A 15,432-nucleotide genomic window follows, 5' to 3' on the forward strand; every position below is an offset into this window, starting at 1 on the left:
CCTTCGCCACACAGCAACATCCCACAAAGACCGGTCCGAGGCATGGGCATTTGGTCCACGTGAGGAGAATAGTGGGTGTGACGGCTGAACTGAAAGCAGTCCAGGAGACCACGTTAACCCACTTACTTCTTCACTCACCTTTGGGAGGTGAGCCTCACTGGCAAGGTCAACATCTGTTGCCCATCCCTACTTGCCCTTGAGAAGGTGGCGGTGAGCCAACTACAACTGAGCGGCTTTCTCGACCATTTTCAGAGGGAAGCTAAGAGTCAACCACATGATGTGGGGGTGGGGGGCTGGAGTCACTTGTAGGCCAGACCGAGTAAGGATGGCAGATTCCCTTCCCTAAAGGGCATTAGTGACCCAGATGGGTTTTTTACAACAATCGATGATGGTTGTCATGGTCGTCACTGTTGAGATTGGCTTTACGTTCCAGATTGATTCATTAAATCTAAATTCCACCAGCGGCCATGGTGGGATTTGACGTTATGTCTGGGAGCACTAGGCCAGGCTGCTGGGTTACTAAGATAAAAGCAAAATACCGCGGATGCTGGAAATCTGAAACAAAAGCAAAAAATAGCTGGAAAAGCTCAGCAGGTCTGACAGCATCTGCGGAGAGGAGCACGGTTAACGTTTCGAGCCCATATGACTCGTCTTCAGAAGAATCTGACTCTTCATCATCATGTCCAGTCACATTCTGTTACTATCGCTGATGAACTGCAAAATAACTTGGCTTTAAGGTGACATAACTGCATTCCGTGATACAGTGACCGACTGGTCATCACTGCTTTCCATAGCCAGACACAGCACAGTGGGCCATTCAGCCCATCGAGCCTGGACTTGTGTTACTCCTCTCCGCCATCTTAGCTGAGCCATTAGCCCATTGTTGCTCACTGAGTTGAGGCTCCCAGTTTCTTGATCAAAACCATTCATAGAGCAGAATCGCGAACTCATTCTATGAGTCTCTTGTTAGTTTGTGTTGCCATGGTGTCATGGCTGAGAAGCAAATCATTTTGATTTGAGATCTTACCTAAAGCAAAGCCATTTGTTTTAAAAGATTAACTCCAGGTGAAGGCTCACTCCACACTCTCAGTGTAACTGGTGTACAACCTGAGTGCTCAGTGCGTGTGGAGATTCTGAATGAATGGTAAAGTGGCTGTCATTAGAGAGCATTGTGTACTCATGGTCTATTTGTACCTTCTACACAAGCTACAATTCCCACTGCCCTCCTCTAATTCCAGCTTCAGCATCCCCGACTTTAATCGCTCCACCACTGCTGGTCGTGTCTTCAGCTGCCGGGGCCCCAAGCTCTGGAATTCCCTCCCTATGCACCTCTCTCCACCCTCTCTCTCTCCTTTTACATAGAAACTAGGAGCAGGAGGAGGCCATTCGGCCCTTCGAGCCTGCTCCACCATTCATCATGATCATGGCTGATCATCCAACTCAATAGCTTGCTCCTGCTATATCCTTTGATCCCTTTCACCCCAAGAGCTGTATCTAACTCCTTCTTGAAAACATACATTGTTTTGGTCTCAACTACCTTCTGTTGTAGTGAATTCCATAGGCTCACCACTCTCTGGGTGAAGAAATTTCTCCTCATCTCAGTCCTAAATGGTCTACCCTGTATCCCCAGACTGTGACCCCTGGTTCTGGACTCCCCCACCATCAGGAACATCCTTCCTGCATCTATCCTGTCTAGTCCTGTTAGAATTTTATAGGTTTCTATGAGTTCGCCCTCATTCTTCTGAACTTCAGCGAATATAATCCTAATCGACTCAATCTCTCCTCATATGTCTGTCCCACCATCCCAGGAATCAGCCTGGTAAACCTTTGCTGCACTCCCTTTATAGCAAGTACATCCTTCCTCAGAATAAGGAGACCAAAACTGCACACAATATTCCAGGTGTGGTCTCACCAAGACGCTATATAATTGTAGCAAGGCTGCTCCTGTACTCAACCATACCATGTTGCCTTCTTTACCGCCTGCTGCACCTGCATGCTTAACTTCAGCGACTGGTGCACGGGGACACCCAGATCTCTTTGCATTGTGTACTCATGGTCTATTTGTGTCTTTTACTCGCGCTACACTTTCCACTTCGCTCCTCCAATTCCTTAAAACCTACTTAAAACCTTTGACCAAGCTTTCAGTCACCTGACCTGATATCTCCTTACGCGGCTCAGTGTCAAAGTTAGTTTGATGGCGCTCCTGTGAAGCGCTTGGCACGTTTTGTAACATTAAATTTGTGACATAAATCCGTGCTGTGTTAATGCTGTTGACATCAATTCCTTGATCCCAACCCCCCTGCCCCCCACCACCCCCTTCCTTCTCTGAGGCCTGGCGCACTCCATCTTAGTGTCTTATCCCCATTCGTCGCTTCATTCTCTTGCCAGGGCCTAGGAGTAAGGACTTGACCCTGGATGGAAGAAAGGGCAAGGTCCAGGGCCCAGGAACACTGTCGATAACCTGAACCAGGTCCCGGCCGATTTCTATCTGTGCCCGGCAAAAGCGCAGGTTTGAAATGGCTCTTGGAGTCGTGCGATTTCTGAAATAATTTGTCACCGTGTGGTGCACAGGGAAGAGACGGCATGTTTGTTTTCGATCGGTTCATCCAGGGCCTGCAGCTGCTACTGTGAACACGACACGACATTGACCCTTCATACACGCAGCGAGGGGGGGGGGAACAATTGCACAAAATCGCCGCCAATTCAGTGAGTCACCGTCGAGAGCTAGACTGACACAGCCCATGTGCTCGTGACTTGCAGCCTCCACCTGACCCTCAAAACAAAAACCGGATCGCACTGTGTTTTTTGTTCGGCCTGGTGGGTTGTTGGCTTGATAGCAAAGCTGCCAAGTGTGGGCATCCTGCTTAAAACGCTACCCAACTTGTAGGGTTTAGAGGGCAGAAACAGGCCATCCGACCGACCATCTTGGTAGTCCTCCCGCCCCGCTTCATCTCATCTAACCCCATCAGCGAAGCCTCTTTCTCCCCATCGTGCGTTTATCCAGCTTCCCCTTCACGCCCAACCATCAAAGTGACATGATCTCCAGCAGGCTGAGATCTCCTTGTAGTTCCCTGTGTCACTCCACCAGCCGCCGCCCCCCCCCCGCCACCGCCACCAACCCCCACAAGCCCCCCAACAAGCCCCCAGGATAAGGACAACATGTGACATGGCACACAAAGGGTTAAGGCATTGGTAACACAAATATTTCACGACTTCAAGAGCGTGGTGGGCCTCGGCAACCCCCAAAACCCACCCTAACCAACCCCGAGTGCCACATTAGCTCTCGAACACCTCCCCCCCCCACAAAATTTGAAAAGGAACTCCTTTGGTGCTCCCAAAGATTATATTAGTCCAACAGTTGAGGAGATCCAGCTGGGCTGGTGGGACAAGGGAATCCGGAAGGGTTTCGGAATTTCTCCCAGCCACCACAACATCCTGCCCCACCCCCACCCCCCTACCTGCCCAATCCCCAATCACCCCCCCCCACCCCCAAGGCAACCCACCACCCCTCCCCCGCCCACCTCAGCTTCAATGGGATTGTCCTTGGCGCCAACAATCTGCCTAATCATTGGCGGCTGGGCGAGCGAGCCCAGGTCCGGCCTGCTGAACTACAGCACCACGCTGACGGCGATGCAGTTGTTGCTGGGGACGATCTTCTTCTTGCAGGCGAACATCCTCTTCAGCTCCGCCCTGAAGCGGTCATGCAGCCAAGCGTAGAGGAACGGGTTGCAGCAGGCCGAGGTCATGGCGCAAAAGTGGCACAGCAGCTGGATGAGGTTGAAGTAGTCCTTGTTGATCAGGTTGATGTCGATGTCCCGGATGATGTTGAAGACGTGCAGGGGTAGCCAGCACGCCCCGAAAGCGGCCACCACCAGCACCAGCAGCCTGAATATCTTCTTGCGCTTCACCTTCTCCCATCGCTCCTGGCTGTGGGTGGCGTTGCCCGGGACCACCCGGTTCTTCAGTTTGAGGGTGATGCGGAGGTAGGACAGAGAGACGGCCGACAGCGGCAGGATGTAGGTCACGATGAGGGTGGTGTAGGCATAGGCCAAGTGTTCCTTCGCTTTCTCTATCCAGAACTCCTCACAGATGATCTGGCCCTGGTCCTGAAACTCGACATGGTAGGTGTGAGCAAGCGCCGGAGCAGACACAGCACAGGACACGAGCCAGACCCCGGCCAAGATGAACATGCAGGTCCCAATGGAGATGCGTTTCTTCAGTGGGTGCACTGTGGCATAATATCTGTCAGGACAAGGGAGAGGCAACATTTATTAATCTCAACAACACTTCTCTGTCATGCCTCTTGGCCTTAGCTGGAAGGGGGGCATAAAAGTAGGGAAGTCTTGCTTCAACTCTATAGGGCATTAGTGAGACCGCACCTAGAGTACTGCATACATTTTTAGCCTCCTTACTTAAGGAGGGGTATGCTCGCACTGCAGGCAGTTCAGAGAAGATTCACTCGGCTGATTCCTAGAACGAGGGGGTTGTTTTATGAGGAAAGGTTGAGCAGGTTGGGCCTATACTCATTGGAGTTTAGAAGAATGAGGGGTGTTCTTCCTAAAACAGTTAAGATTCTGAGGGGAGGTAGATGCTGAGGGGACGTTGCCCCTCGTGGGGGAATGTAGAACCAGCGCGCATCGTTTCACAATAAGGGGTCTCCCATGAAGGCGGAGGTGAGGAGAAATTTCTTCTCTCAGAGGGGCGTTAATCTTTGGGATTCTCTGGCCCGGAGAGCAGTGGGGGCTGCTATTCAAGGCTGAGTTAGACAGATTTTTGATCCATTATTAGGGATTCAAGGCCTATTGGGTGGTGGGGGGGCGGGGGGGGGCTTATCGAATGGTGCAGCAGGCTTGAGGGGCCGAAGGGCCTACTCCTACTTCTTATGCCCTTAAATAAACTTCAGTCAAACGGCCCGTCTCTAATCCACATGAAGGAGGATAGTGCCTCAGGGAGTTTGTCCCTGAGCAAAACGCAACAGAAAGCTCCCAGCTGTGAGCCTTGGCCTGTGCGGAGCTGGTGGCAAGGCCACTATATAACTGGAGTCAATGCCACAGGAAAGGAAGGTCAGAATCTAAATTAAATCTTCTCACTCCAAGACAGATATTCAGTCACGCTGGTCAGTGAGACAATTAGCCTTAGCATGTTGTCTTCATCTCCTGACTGTCCCAGCTGAGGATCTCTGTCTACCTGGCACAGGAGAACCTGGTTGAGGAACAGGAGGGAAAGCCCCTACCTGTGGGTAGAGGGGAGAGGGGTTCGATTATTTCGCAAACCAAAGCTCGTGGACAGACTGGGCAATTAGGGATGGGCAATAAATGCCTGGCCGAGCCAGCGACACCCACACCCTGTGAGAAGAAACCTAAAGCTCCCCAGGATTGGCTGCGGGTCCCATCACTTCGTGAGATGCCTAGTTCCGGTACATGCCCCGCTGACGATCGAAAGGCCATTAGAAAGGGAACTAAATTCAAATTTACGCTGCCTTGTGGGCAGGTGGAAAAGCCAAGCGGCCTTTGCACTTTTTAGGAAACCTCAAAAACCTGTGGATCGGACCGGCGAACCCGCCCACGTGAAATCGGGGTGCGGTGCCGATCGCGAGCTGCATTCGGCTTCTCGACCGGCCTCGCCCACTCCCACCGAGCAACCCCGCAAAGGGCAAAATTCTGCCCCACAATAGAATCATCAATCGTTGGAAGGACCCAATCTGGTTCCCGAATGGATGGAATCTGCTACCCACCGCACCCCACCCCCCCACCCCTCCCGCTCTGGCCTACCAGCGACTCCAGCCCCACAGCAATGTGGTTGCCTCTTCACCGCCCTCTGACATTGCTGAGCAAGCCCCCTCGGTTCAAGGGGGCAATTAGGGATGGGCAACAAATGCTGGCCTTGAACAAGATGCATGAGGAAGCTCCCAACTGCCAGCCTTGGTCTGTGTGGAGCTGGTGGTAGGGTCACTCAAGAAAGAATAAAGCGGGCAAGGGAAACCGAGGGGTCACTGGGCGAAGATTTTACACTTTACCACAGGGAAACACTCAACCCTCCACCTCCTAATGGCCTGGTCGGACCATATCGGCAGCTGCACCTTCTCCTGTCCTAGGCTGGGAATGAAGCAACATGCAAGGCAATTGGAGAAGGACAGAGAAATGGCGGAAGGGCAGAGAGCCAGGAGACACTGATTTAAGGTGATGGGTTGGAGAAGCTATGGAGACCATGAGGAGAAACCTTTTTTTAACACAGCGAGCGAGTAGGATCTGGAAGGCTCTGCCTGAGAGGGAGGTGGAGGCAGATTCAATTGAGGAATTCAAAAGAGAATGGGATCATTACCTGAGGAGAAAGAATGTGCTGGACTACAGGGAAATGGTGGGGGGCGGGGGGAGAGGTGGTGCCCTTACAGAAGAGCCATCACAGACATGACAGGCCAAATGGCCTCCTTCTGTGCTGTAACTAATCTATAATTATTTCAAGAATGTCAGAGTCAATCACATTGGTGTGGGGCTGCACTCATTCATATGAGGCCAGAAGGGGTATAAGGGCAATCTGTTCCTTTCCTTAAAGGGCATTTGTGAACGAGTTGGGATTTTGTGACAGTCTGGTTGTTTCACAGTCACTCTCACTGACCCAAGTTTCTATTGCTCAATTTTGAAATATGAATTAACGTTCCCAATCTATTCATGTAACTGAAATCTCTCATTCCTGGAACCATTCATGTATATTTGTCTCAACCACCCCAGCACCTTCACATCCTCTCTAAAGTGGGGTGACCAGAATTGGGCACAATGCTCCAGTTTATTTTTAATTTATTTTTTTCACGGGATGTGGGCGTCGCTGGCTGGCCCAGGATTTATTGCCCATCCCTAACTGCCCTTGAGAAGGTAATGGTGAGTTGCCATCTTGTGGTGTAGGTACACCCACAGTGCTATGAGGGAGGGAGTTCCAGGATTTTGACCCAGCGATAGTGAAGGAACGGCCGATATATTTCCAAATCAGGATGGTGAGCGACTTGGAGGGGAACTTGCAGGTGATGATGTTCTCATGTATCTGCTGCCCTTGTCCTTCTAGGTGGTAGAGGTCGTGGGTTTGGAAGGTGCTGTCAAAAAAGCCCCGGTGAATTGCGCAGTGCATCTTGTAGATGGTACACACTGCTGCCAGTGTGCATCAGCGGTGGAGGGAGTGACTGTTAGTGGATGTGGTGCCAATCAAGTGGGCTGCTTTGGCTGCTTTGTCCTGGACGGTGTCGAGCTTCTTGAGTGTTGTGGGAGCTGCACTCATCCAGGCAAGTGGAGAGTATTCCATCACACTCCTGACTTGTGCCTTGTAGATGGTGGACAGGCTTTTGGGGAATCAGGAGGTGAGTTACTCGTCGCAGGATTCCCAGCCTCTGACCTGCTCTTGTAGACACAGAATTTATGTGGCTGGTCCGGTTCAGTTTCTGATCAATGATAACCCCTAGGATGTTGATAGTGAGCTCAAACCAGTGCCTCATAAAGATTCAACATAAATTCCGTGGAAGGATTTGAACGCCCGTTTTCTGGGTTACTCGTTCAGGTCTCTGGACTCGTCCAGTAAACTAACTGCTACACTCCTGCATTCCTATGAATTCAGGGTTTGAAAAGTCATGGGTACATTTTTAGTTAATGGGGGAAGGTTTTAATTCTGATTTAATGAATGGCAGATTGACAGACCTACAATTACTTCATTATAATTGGGTATCATGTTGTCAAAGCAGGCAGGGAAAAATTACTTATTCGCTGGAAACATAATTATCCATCTAACAATCATCAGTGCACAGAGAAGGTATAAGAGTTATTAGTTACATAAAAAATAATGTGCACTGTGATTTTCAATTTCAGCCATTAATCTGTATCTGCATCTGTGTAAAGGTGAAATTTGCTCCAATTTAGATGTACTTGACAGACGATTCCATAATTCAGTCAAAATAAATGTTGAAAATCCAGGCTATCAATCTACATTTTGAATGTAGGGCTTACAGGGCAAGAAAAGGACCCAGTGGGGGAAGTGTACAACACTGGCAAATGTTGCCCTTCCTCGGTTGTCCTACAAAACAGCTTATGATAACCGTCTATAAGACACTGATTTGGACTCAACTGGAGAATAGTGGGCGCCACACTTTAGGAAGGATGTGAAGGCATGAGAGAGGATGTAGAAAAGTAAGTGACTTCGGTTACCTGGGTAGATTGGAGAAGCTAGGGTTGTTCTCCTTATAGAAGAGAAGGTTGAGAGGAGATTTGATAGGGGTCTTCAAAATCATGAGGGGCCTGGACAAAACAGATAGTGGGGGGGAACTGTTCCCGTTGACAGAAGGATCGAGAACCAGACGGGACAGGTTTAAGGTGATTGGCAAAAGAAGCATTGGCGACATGAGGAGAAACTTATTTGCAAAGCGAGTGGTTAGGATCTGGAATGCATTGCCTGAGAATGTGGTGGAGACAGGGTCAATCGAGTGGTTAGGATCGGGAATGCACTGCCTGAGAGTGTGGTGGAGGCAGATTTAATCATGGCTTTCAAAAGAAAATTGGAGTACGGGTAAAAGGTGGGGAGTGGGACTAGGTGAGTTGCTCTTACAGAGAGCCAGCATGGACACAATGGGCTGAATGGCCTCCTTCTGTCCTGTAGCAGTCTACGATTCGGTGTGGGGACAGTAAGATTAGCTAACGTTTCAGTTAAGGGTATTTGGGGGTCAGCCACTCATTGCTTGGACATACCCCAAATTGCAATCTCCCTCTCTCCTACTCTGACGGAGACTCTCTTTCTTCCTCAGCTATTGTAGCTCTCACAGGACACCCACTATCTTTCAGACACCAGCTTTTAAAAACAAAACCATCACACAAAGGGTTTTGACATGAAGTTGAGAGGCAGGCTGTTCGTCACAGCTATGTCTGGGGAGTTTGTAAAAAATATTGGAGCAGGGTAGATCACACCATTCTATAAAGCACTGCAGAATTTTCAGCATAAATTCCACTTAAAGCTCAGTGATGTGCCTTCAATTTAATCATCATAATGGGAACACTTTCTCAGTCAAACGCTGTAACAGGTAACTTCTGCAGTGGGAGTTGGTGGTGTACTGGGCTGGACTAGTAATCCGTTAGAGCCAGGATAATAATCTGAAGGATCCTGGTTCAAATGTAAAATTCAATGTAAAAAATCAGGAACTTAAAAGTCTAATGAATGACCATGAAACAACTCTGTTGTTAGAAATCCATCTGGTTCACTTCTGGTACCTTACAAGTGACTCCAAACCCACAGCAATTGATTCTTAAATGCCTGGAATGACACCATGTAGATCGTAGCAGTCCAGGAAGATGGCTCACCATCTTCTTCACGATGGGCACATAAGAAACACTGACAGCTGTGTGAAGGGCAAGGCAGAATCTATCCAGTAGATAGTGCAGTTTGAGCCATCAAGCAAGGGGAGATCTTGAGTGTTTGAGTACAGACAACTGACAAGCTGTCAGATGCACTGCCTGTGTTCATTGTGCTTCTGGGATTAACCCTCTCCATGTGTTGAACTCCCCTGGATATCCGGCCTGTGTTACTTTGACCCAGACATTATAGGACCATAGGAAGGGACTTTGGAACAGGTGGAAGCCATTCGGCCCCTCCAACCTGTTCTGCCATTCAATTAGGTCTTGAATTGCTCCCATAAATCCATCACTAACGAGAGGTGGACAGACAGTTGGAGATTTTATCGGAAGGATTAAGAAATAGAAAGGACTTAAGACTCCGCCGGGGCAATAACCAACCCCTCCCACCGGCTGAAGGCCGGGGCTGAGCTCACCTTCAAAGGCCTCAGAGCCACAATTCGATTTAACGGCCATCAGGCTGTTCAGTAGCTGAGCTCATGGCTTCCAGCCCCATGTGGGAGAATGACCCGCCTCTGAGAGCTGCCAGCCAATCAAACGGTCAGCGCCTCTCCTGGCCCAGCAGCGCCATCCGGAGTGGTGGCCACTGCTGGGACTGCAGCAGTTAAACCCAAACCACCACCCCGCCCCCCACCAAACCAGCAACTCTCTTCCCCCACCCCCTCCACTGGAGCAACATGGAGTCTGGACTGCAAGATAAGCAGGGTAACCTCACTGGGGCCAGCGAGGGGTGGGACCACTATTGGGATGCCTGGGACAAACCCGCTGCTGGTAAAATACCAGCAGCAGCAGGAAAAGGCCCTTAAATTCTTTAAGAGGGACTCAACTGGATTAAGAGTCCCTCCCAACGTATACTCTACTGTAGATCAAATTCCAGCGGAGGTGGGTAGGCAACAGGCACAATGCACCCCCACCACCCCCAACCCCCACTCCCATCGTGCCATCCAATTTTCAAGCCTCCAGCCCCATCTGCCAGCCTGAACCTGGGATGCTGTAAAATTTCAGCCTCTAGAGGGAGCAGTAGCAGTAGAGAGCTGGGAAGTGGTAGATTGTATATATGCAGAGGTTATAAAAGCAGGTAGCAAAGGCAGAGTGATTTTAAAGGGAGGTTTGAACTGTCACATCGACTGGGATAAGTACATGGGCTCATATCAGAAAGGTAGGGAATTTCTTGAATATGCCTGGGATAGTTTTCTGTAATAATATGTCCTGGAACTAATAGGGGTGGCCTTGCCATATTCAATTTAATAACGAGCCAGATTTATTTAGCAGCCTAAAGGTGCGTGAATATTTATCTAATAGCTATCATTATATGTTTGAGTTCAAAATAATGTTTGAGTGGAAGAAATTCAAAACAGCTTTTTTAAAATTTGGTTCTGAGGTGTAGGCATCACTAGCAAGGCCAGCGTTCAATGCCCATCCCTAATTGCCCTTGAGAAGATAGTGGTGAGCTGCCTTCTTGAATCGCTGCAGTCCGTGTGGTGTAGTTACACCCACAGTGCTGTTAGGGAAGGAGTTCCATGATCTTGACCCAGAAATAGTGAAGGAACGGTGATATATTTCCAAGCTGGGATGGTGAGTAGCTTGGAGGGGAACTTGCAGTTGGCAGGTGTTCCCATGTATCTGCTGCCCTTGTCCTGCTTGGTGGTAGAGGTCATGGGTTTGGACAGTGCTGTTGAAGGAGGCTCGGCGAGTTTCCACAGTGCATCTTGTAGATGGTAGACACTGCTGCTACTGTGCGTTGGTGGTGAAGGATCTTGATGCAGAGGGATTCAGCAAAGGTAATACCATTGAATGTCAAGGGGAGATGGTTAGATTCTCTCTTGCTCAACACGGCCATTGCTTGGCACTTGAATGACACTAATGTGACTTGCCACTTATCAGTCCAAGTTTAAATGTCGAGGTCTCCCTAAAGGTGAGTGCAGACTGCTTCAGTGTTTGAGGAGTTAGAAATGGTACTGAACATTGTGCAATCTGTTATATTGGGGACCTCAGGAGGAGGCTGAGATGGATTATCCATTGAGCCCTTAAGGCTGTAGATGTTGGCAAATGCTTTTGCACTGATGTGCTGGGCTCCACTATCATTGAGGATGGGAGTATTTTTTGAGCCTCCTCCCCCTGTTTAATTATCCACTGCCATTCAGGGCTAGATGTGGCAGGACTGCAGATTTTAGATCTGACCTGTTGGTTGAGGGATCGCATAGCTCTGTCTATAGCATGGTGCTCCTGCTGCTTGGCACACGCATGCAATTCTATGTTGTAGCTTCACCATGCTGGCGCCTTATTTTAAGGTATGCCTGGTGCTGTTCCTGGCAAGCTCTTCTCCTTCCCTCATTGAAACCAGGGTTAGTTCCCTGGTTTGATGGCAATCGTAGAGTGAGAGATATGCCGGGCCATGAGGTTGCAGATTATCCACTTGGGCCCTTAGAAAGGGTAGAAAAGGTTTCTTTCTAAATGTTGAAAAACCAGAAATCGTGGAGGCACAAAGAGACTTGGAGATTCAGCTACATGGCTCATTAAAATGTCACGAGCAGGTACAGAAAACAATCATTAAGGCTAATGAATTGCTGGCCTTTATATTTAGAGGATTAGAATACAAGGGGGTTGAGTCATACTTCAGCTATACACAGCCCTGGTTAGACCTGGAGTTACTGAGAGCAGTTCTGGGCACCACACCTTAAGGAATGATATATGGGTCTTGGAGGGACTGCAGTGTAGATTTACCAGAACGATGCCTGGATTCCAAAGCTTAAATTATGAGGAGAGGTTACCCAAGTTCAGGTTGCATTCCCTAGAATTTAGAAGGTTATGGGGTGATTTATTTAAAGTTTTCAAGATATGGGGATGGATAAGGTTGATAGAGAGAAACTATTTCCACTGTCTGGGACTAAGGGGCACAGTCTACAAATTAGAGCCAGTCTTTCCGGAGTGAAATTAGGAAACACATCAACACACAAAGGGTGGTAGAAGTTTGGAACTCTCTTCGGCAAATGGCAACTGGCCAATTGTTCATTTTAAACCTGAAGTTGATAGGTTTTTGTTAACTGGAGGTATTAAGGGGTATGGCCGTATATCTCGAGTGTATGGAGTTAGGCTGCACATTAACCATGATCGCATGGAATGGCAGAACAGGCTCAAGGGGCTGAATGGCCTCCTCCTGTTCCTATGTTTTACTAAAAATTCAAGTTATTTCTTTCTGGTCATAGTTGCACAGACTGATAACACTTAATATTGCACATGACAATTAGCCACTGTTGCTATGCACTGGAACTGCACCCTATAGCAGGATGGCATTACCAGGCAGGCAACAAACTGTTTCAGGGAATTTAGCAATGACCGCTCAGGATTTATGAGAGATTGCAGAGCCAAACGGAGTCTAGCAGAGCCAAACAGAGCCTGGCAGAGTCAAACAGAGCCAAGCAGAGCCTGGCAGAGCCAATCAGAGCCTGGCAGAGCCAAGCAGGGCCAAACAGAGTCTGGCAGAGCCTAATAGAGCTAAACAGAGCCTGGCAGAGCCAAACAGAGCCAAGCAGAACCTGGCAGAGCCAAACAGGGCCAAACAGAGTCTGGCAGAGCCAAACAGAGCCAAGCAGAGCCTGGCAGAGCCAAACAGGGCCAAACAGAGTCTGGCAGAGCCAAACAGGACCAAACATAGCCTGGCAAAGCCAAACAGAGCCTGGCAGAGCCTGGCAGAGCCAAACAGAGCCTGGCAGAGCCAAACAGAGCCAAACAGTGACATGAACAATGGGAGCACACTGATATTATCCCCTTGCCTCCCTCGTCATTGACACACAGGGGAAGTAAACAACTGAAGGCATTCCTAAACTTTGCGGGGTCATTCTCTGTCAATTACCTGTCGACGGCGATAGCAGTCAGGGTGAAGACGGACACGTAAACCGTCACTGGCTGCATCAGGAATACAAAGTAACACATGAAGGTGCCGAAGACCCAGCCACGTGGGTGGAAGGCGTAGGCCAGCGTGAAGGGCACGCAGGTGGCGCACATCAGCATGTCGGAGAAGGCCAGGTTACCGATGAAGAAGTTGGTGACGTTATGCATCTTCTTGGTCTTGCAGATGACGTAGAGGAGCAGGTAGTTGCCGACAATGCCCACAAAGACCAGCAGCACGTAGCAGGGGATGATGAGGGGCTTGAATGACTGAATCAGCGTGACGCCAGTGAACTGTGAGGAGCTGTTGGCGTTGTCCATGAGCGCAAGCTGATAGGTGGTGGTGTTGGCTGGATACAAGCTCCAGCTCTCTGTCGATATGGATAGCATTCTCCAACTTACCCAATTTAGCCCCCTTTCAGAATCTTCAAGAGAACCTGCCTTTCTATTTACTTGCTTTTTCTTGAGTTAAGTTGACGCAGATGAATGGGCTTTTGAATATTTAAGACTGATCAGTATTAATATTTTGGTTTCTCTTTTTTCTCTCTTGACTTGTGGAACTTAGAGCTGTCCTTCTTTGCAGTTTCCCCAAGGTTTGGGAATCTCAGTAGAACACTGAATGCCGTCAAATCGTGCCTGTATGGATCAGGCACTTTTACAAACTTTGTTGTTGCTCTCTGAGAATAATCCTCTGGCTGTTTCTCTCCTTCCCTGTACTGATGGATTTCTTCCTTTGCTCGCTCGCCCTCTCTTCCTCTCTCTCTCTCTCTTTCTCTCTTCCCCTTGCCTTTATTTGGATGAGGTAAGAAAATGAGAATCCAGCTTGTTTCAGACTCCTGCAGAAACAAAGAGATGAAATAGCCCCTTGAAAGTCAGAGGGAGAGACATTGGCTACACAGCAAAAGCAGAAACAGAAATACCTGGAGAAACTCAGCAGGTCTAGCAGCATCGGCGGAGAGGAACACAGTTGATGTTTCGAGTCCTCGCGTTAACTGTGCTCTCCTCTGCCGATGCTGCTAAACCTGCTGAGTTTTTCCAGGTATTTCTGATTCTGTTTTTGTTTTGGATTTCCAGCATCCGCAGTTTTTTTTGCTTTTATATCTGGAGAGACGTTGGCTGATGGTTTGAGAACACAGTCAGCAGCCAGGCTCCGGAACTAACATTGAAACCTGTTAACATTAGGTGATCTGTAATGCATTTTAACGTGAAACTGAATTTTTACCTGAAGCTAGATCTCTTATTCAAATAATTGGTGATTTGGCCCCGCTGAATATTTATATCCTTCCTGTTTCATAAATATTCATAATCTTTGTTTGATTTTATTAAATTTCGACTCAACCTACAGGTTCCAAAGGAACATGATTTCAGCAGGCCATCTCTTTTAATTTAAACAGATGCAAATAGTCTTTGCAAGAAACAACCTTCCAGGACATTAATGTTCACCGGAGCACAATCACACAACTTCAAGAATTGCTCCAAAATAACAGGTTCAAATATTATTGATATGGCGCAGCCGATCATTCGTCATTCACACACATAGTGTGAACATTGACCGAATAGGATTTTTGGTGGGGCGGGGGGGGATTGGGGGGTCTAATGATCCACACAATCGTTGGCGAATTTCAAACTATTTTGCAGCTTAGGAGAAACCAAATTCAATTCAAGCCTACGTTAAAAAGAAGGTGCATTTTCCAAAATGCTCTCGTAACTGATTACACGTTTGCTTTCTTACTGTTAAATATTCACACAGCTGTGTTGTTGCCCTGCAATATTTCAGTACAAAGGATAATATATATATACATAAATTTACTTCATGTAAAATTCCTGGACTAACAAACGAAACACTTGCGGATTACTTGCCAGAGCATCTGATCCCACTTCTTGTTTCTCGCCCCTCTGTCTCTCTCTCTCTCTCTCTCTCTCAGGCTGGCTGGTAAAGCTGTGTTCAGTGTTGCCTCAGCTTTCTACAGCTTTCAAGCTCCGCTCATTACCAGCAATAAATAGGCAGTGACTAGCCCCCTCTGTTGGTCACAGGCGTCTGTACCCCACCGGCCCCCACACCTCCCCACCGTTCTCTTGCACTCTCATCTGCCATTGGATAAGGCACTGCTGATCCTTTTGTTCCCGCTCAAGTCGCCCTTTCAGTTGGAGTTGAGGGTTCCAGTTT

The 15,432-nt window shown here is 48.5% G+C and overlaps 1 protein-coding gene across 1 annotated transcript; it reads right to left on the bottom strand.

The window, feature by feature from the left end:
* Positions 1-3,608: 3,608 nt before the first annotated feature.
* On the bottom strand, positions 3,609-13,655 carry LOC121290055 (prolactin-releasing peptide receptor-like). The gene is made up of 2 exons (XM_041210211.1): positions 13,231-13,655; positions 3,609-4,242 (listed from the first exon to the last, which is right to left on the bottom strand). The coding sequence occupies exons 1-2, from the start codon at positions 13,653-13,655 to the stop codon at positions 3,609-3,611; spliced, it is 1,059 nt and encodes a 352-aa protein (XP_041066145.1).
* Positions 13,656-15,432: the final 1,777 nt, after the last annotated feature.

The sequence above is a fragment of the Carcharodon carcharias genome, chromosome 17 (genome assembly GCF_017639515.1).
Source record: "Carcharodon carcharias isolate sCarCar2 chromosome 17, sCarCar2.pri, whole genome shotgun sequence".
Classification (NCBI taxonomy): Eukaryota; Metazoa; Chordata; class Chondrichthyes; order Lamniformes; family Lamnidae; genus Carcharodon; species Carcharodon carcharias.

Coding starts and splice junctions, on each gene's coding strand:
- LOC121290055 (XM_041210211.1), bottom strand. CDS start 13,655: ATGCTATCCATATCGACAGAGAGCTGGAGCTTGTATCCAGCCAACACC. Junction 4,243..13,230: donor ACTGCTATCGCCGTCGACAG/GTAATTGACAGA, acceptor TTGTCCTGACAG/ATATTATGCCACAGTGCACC.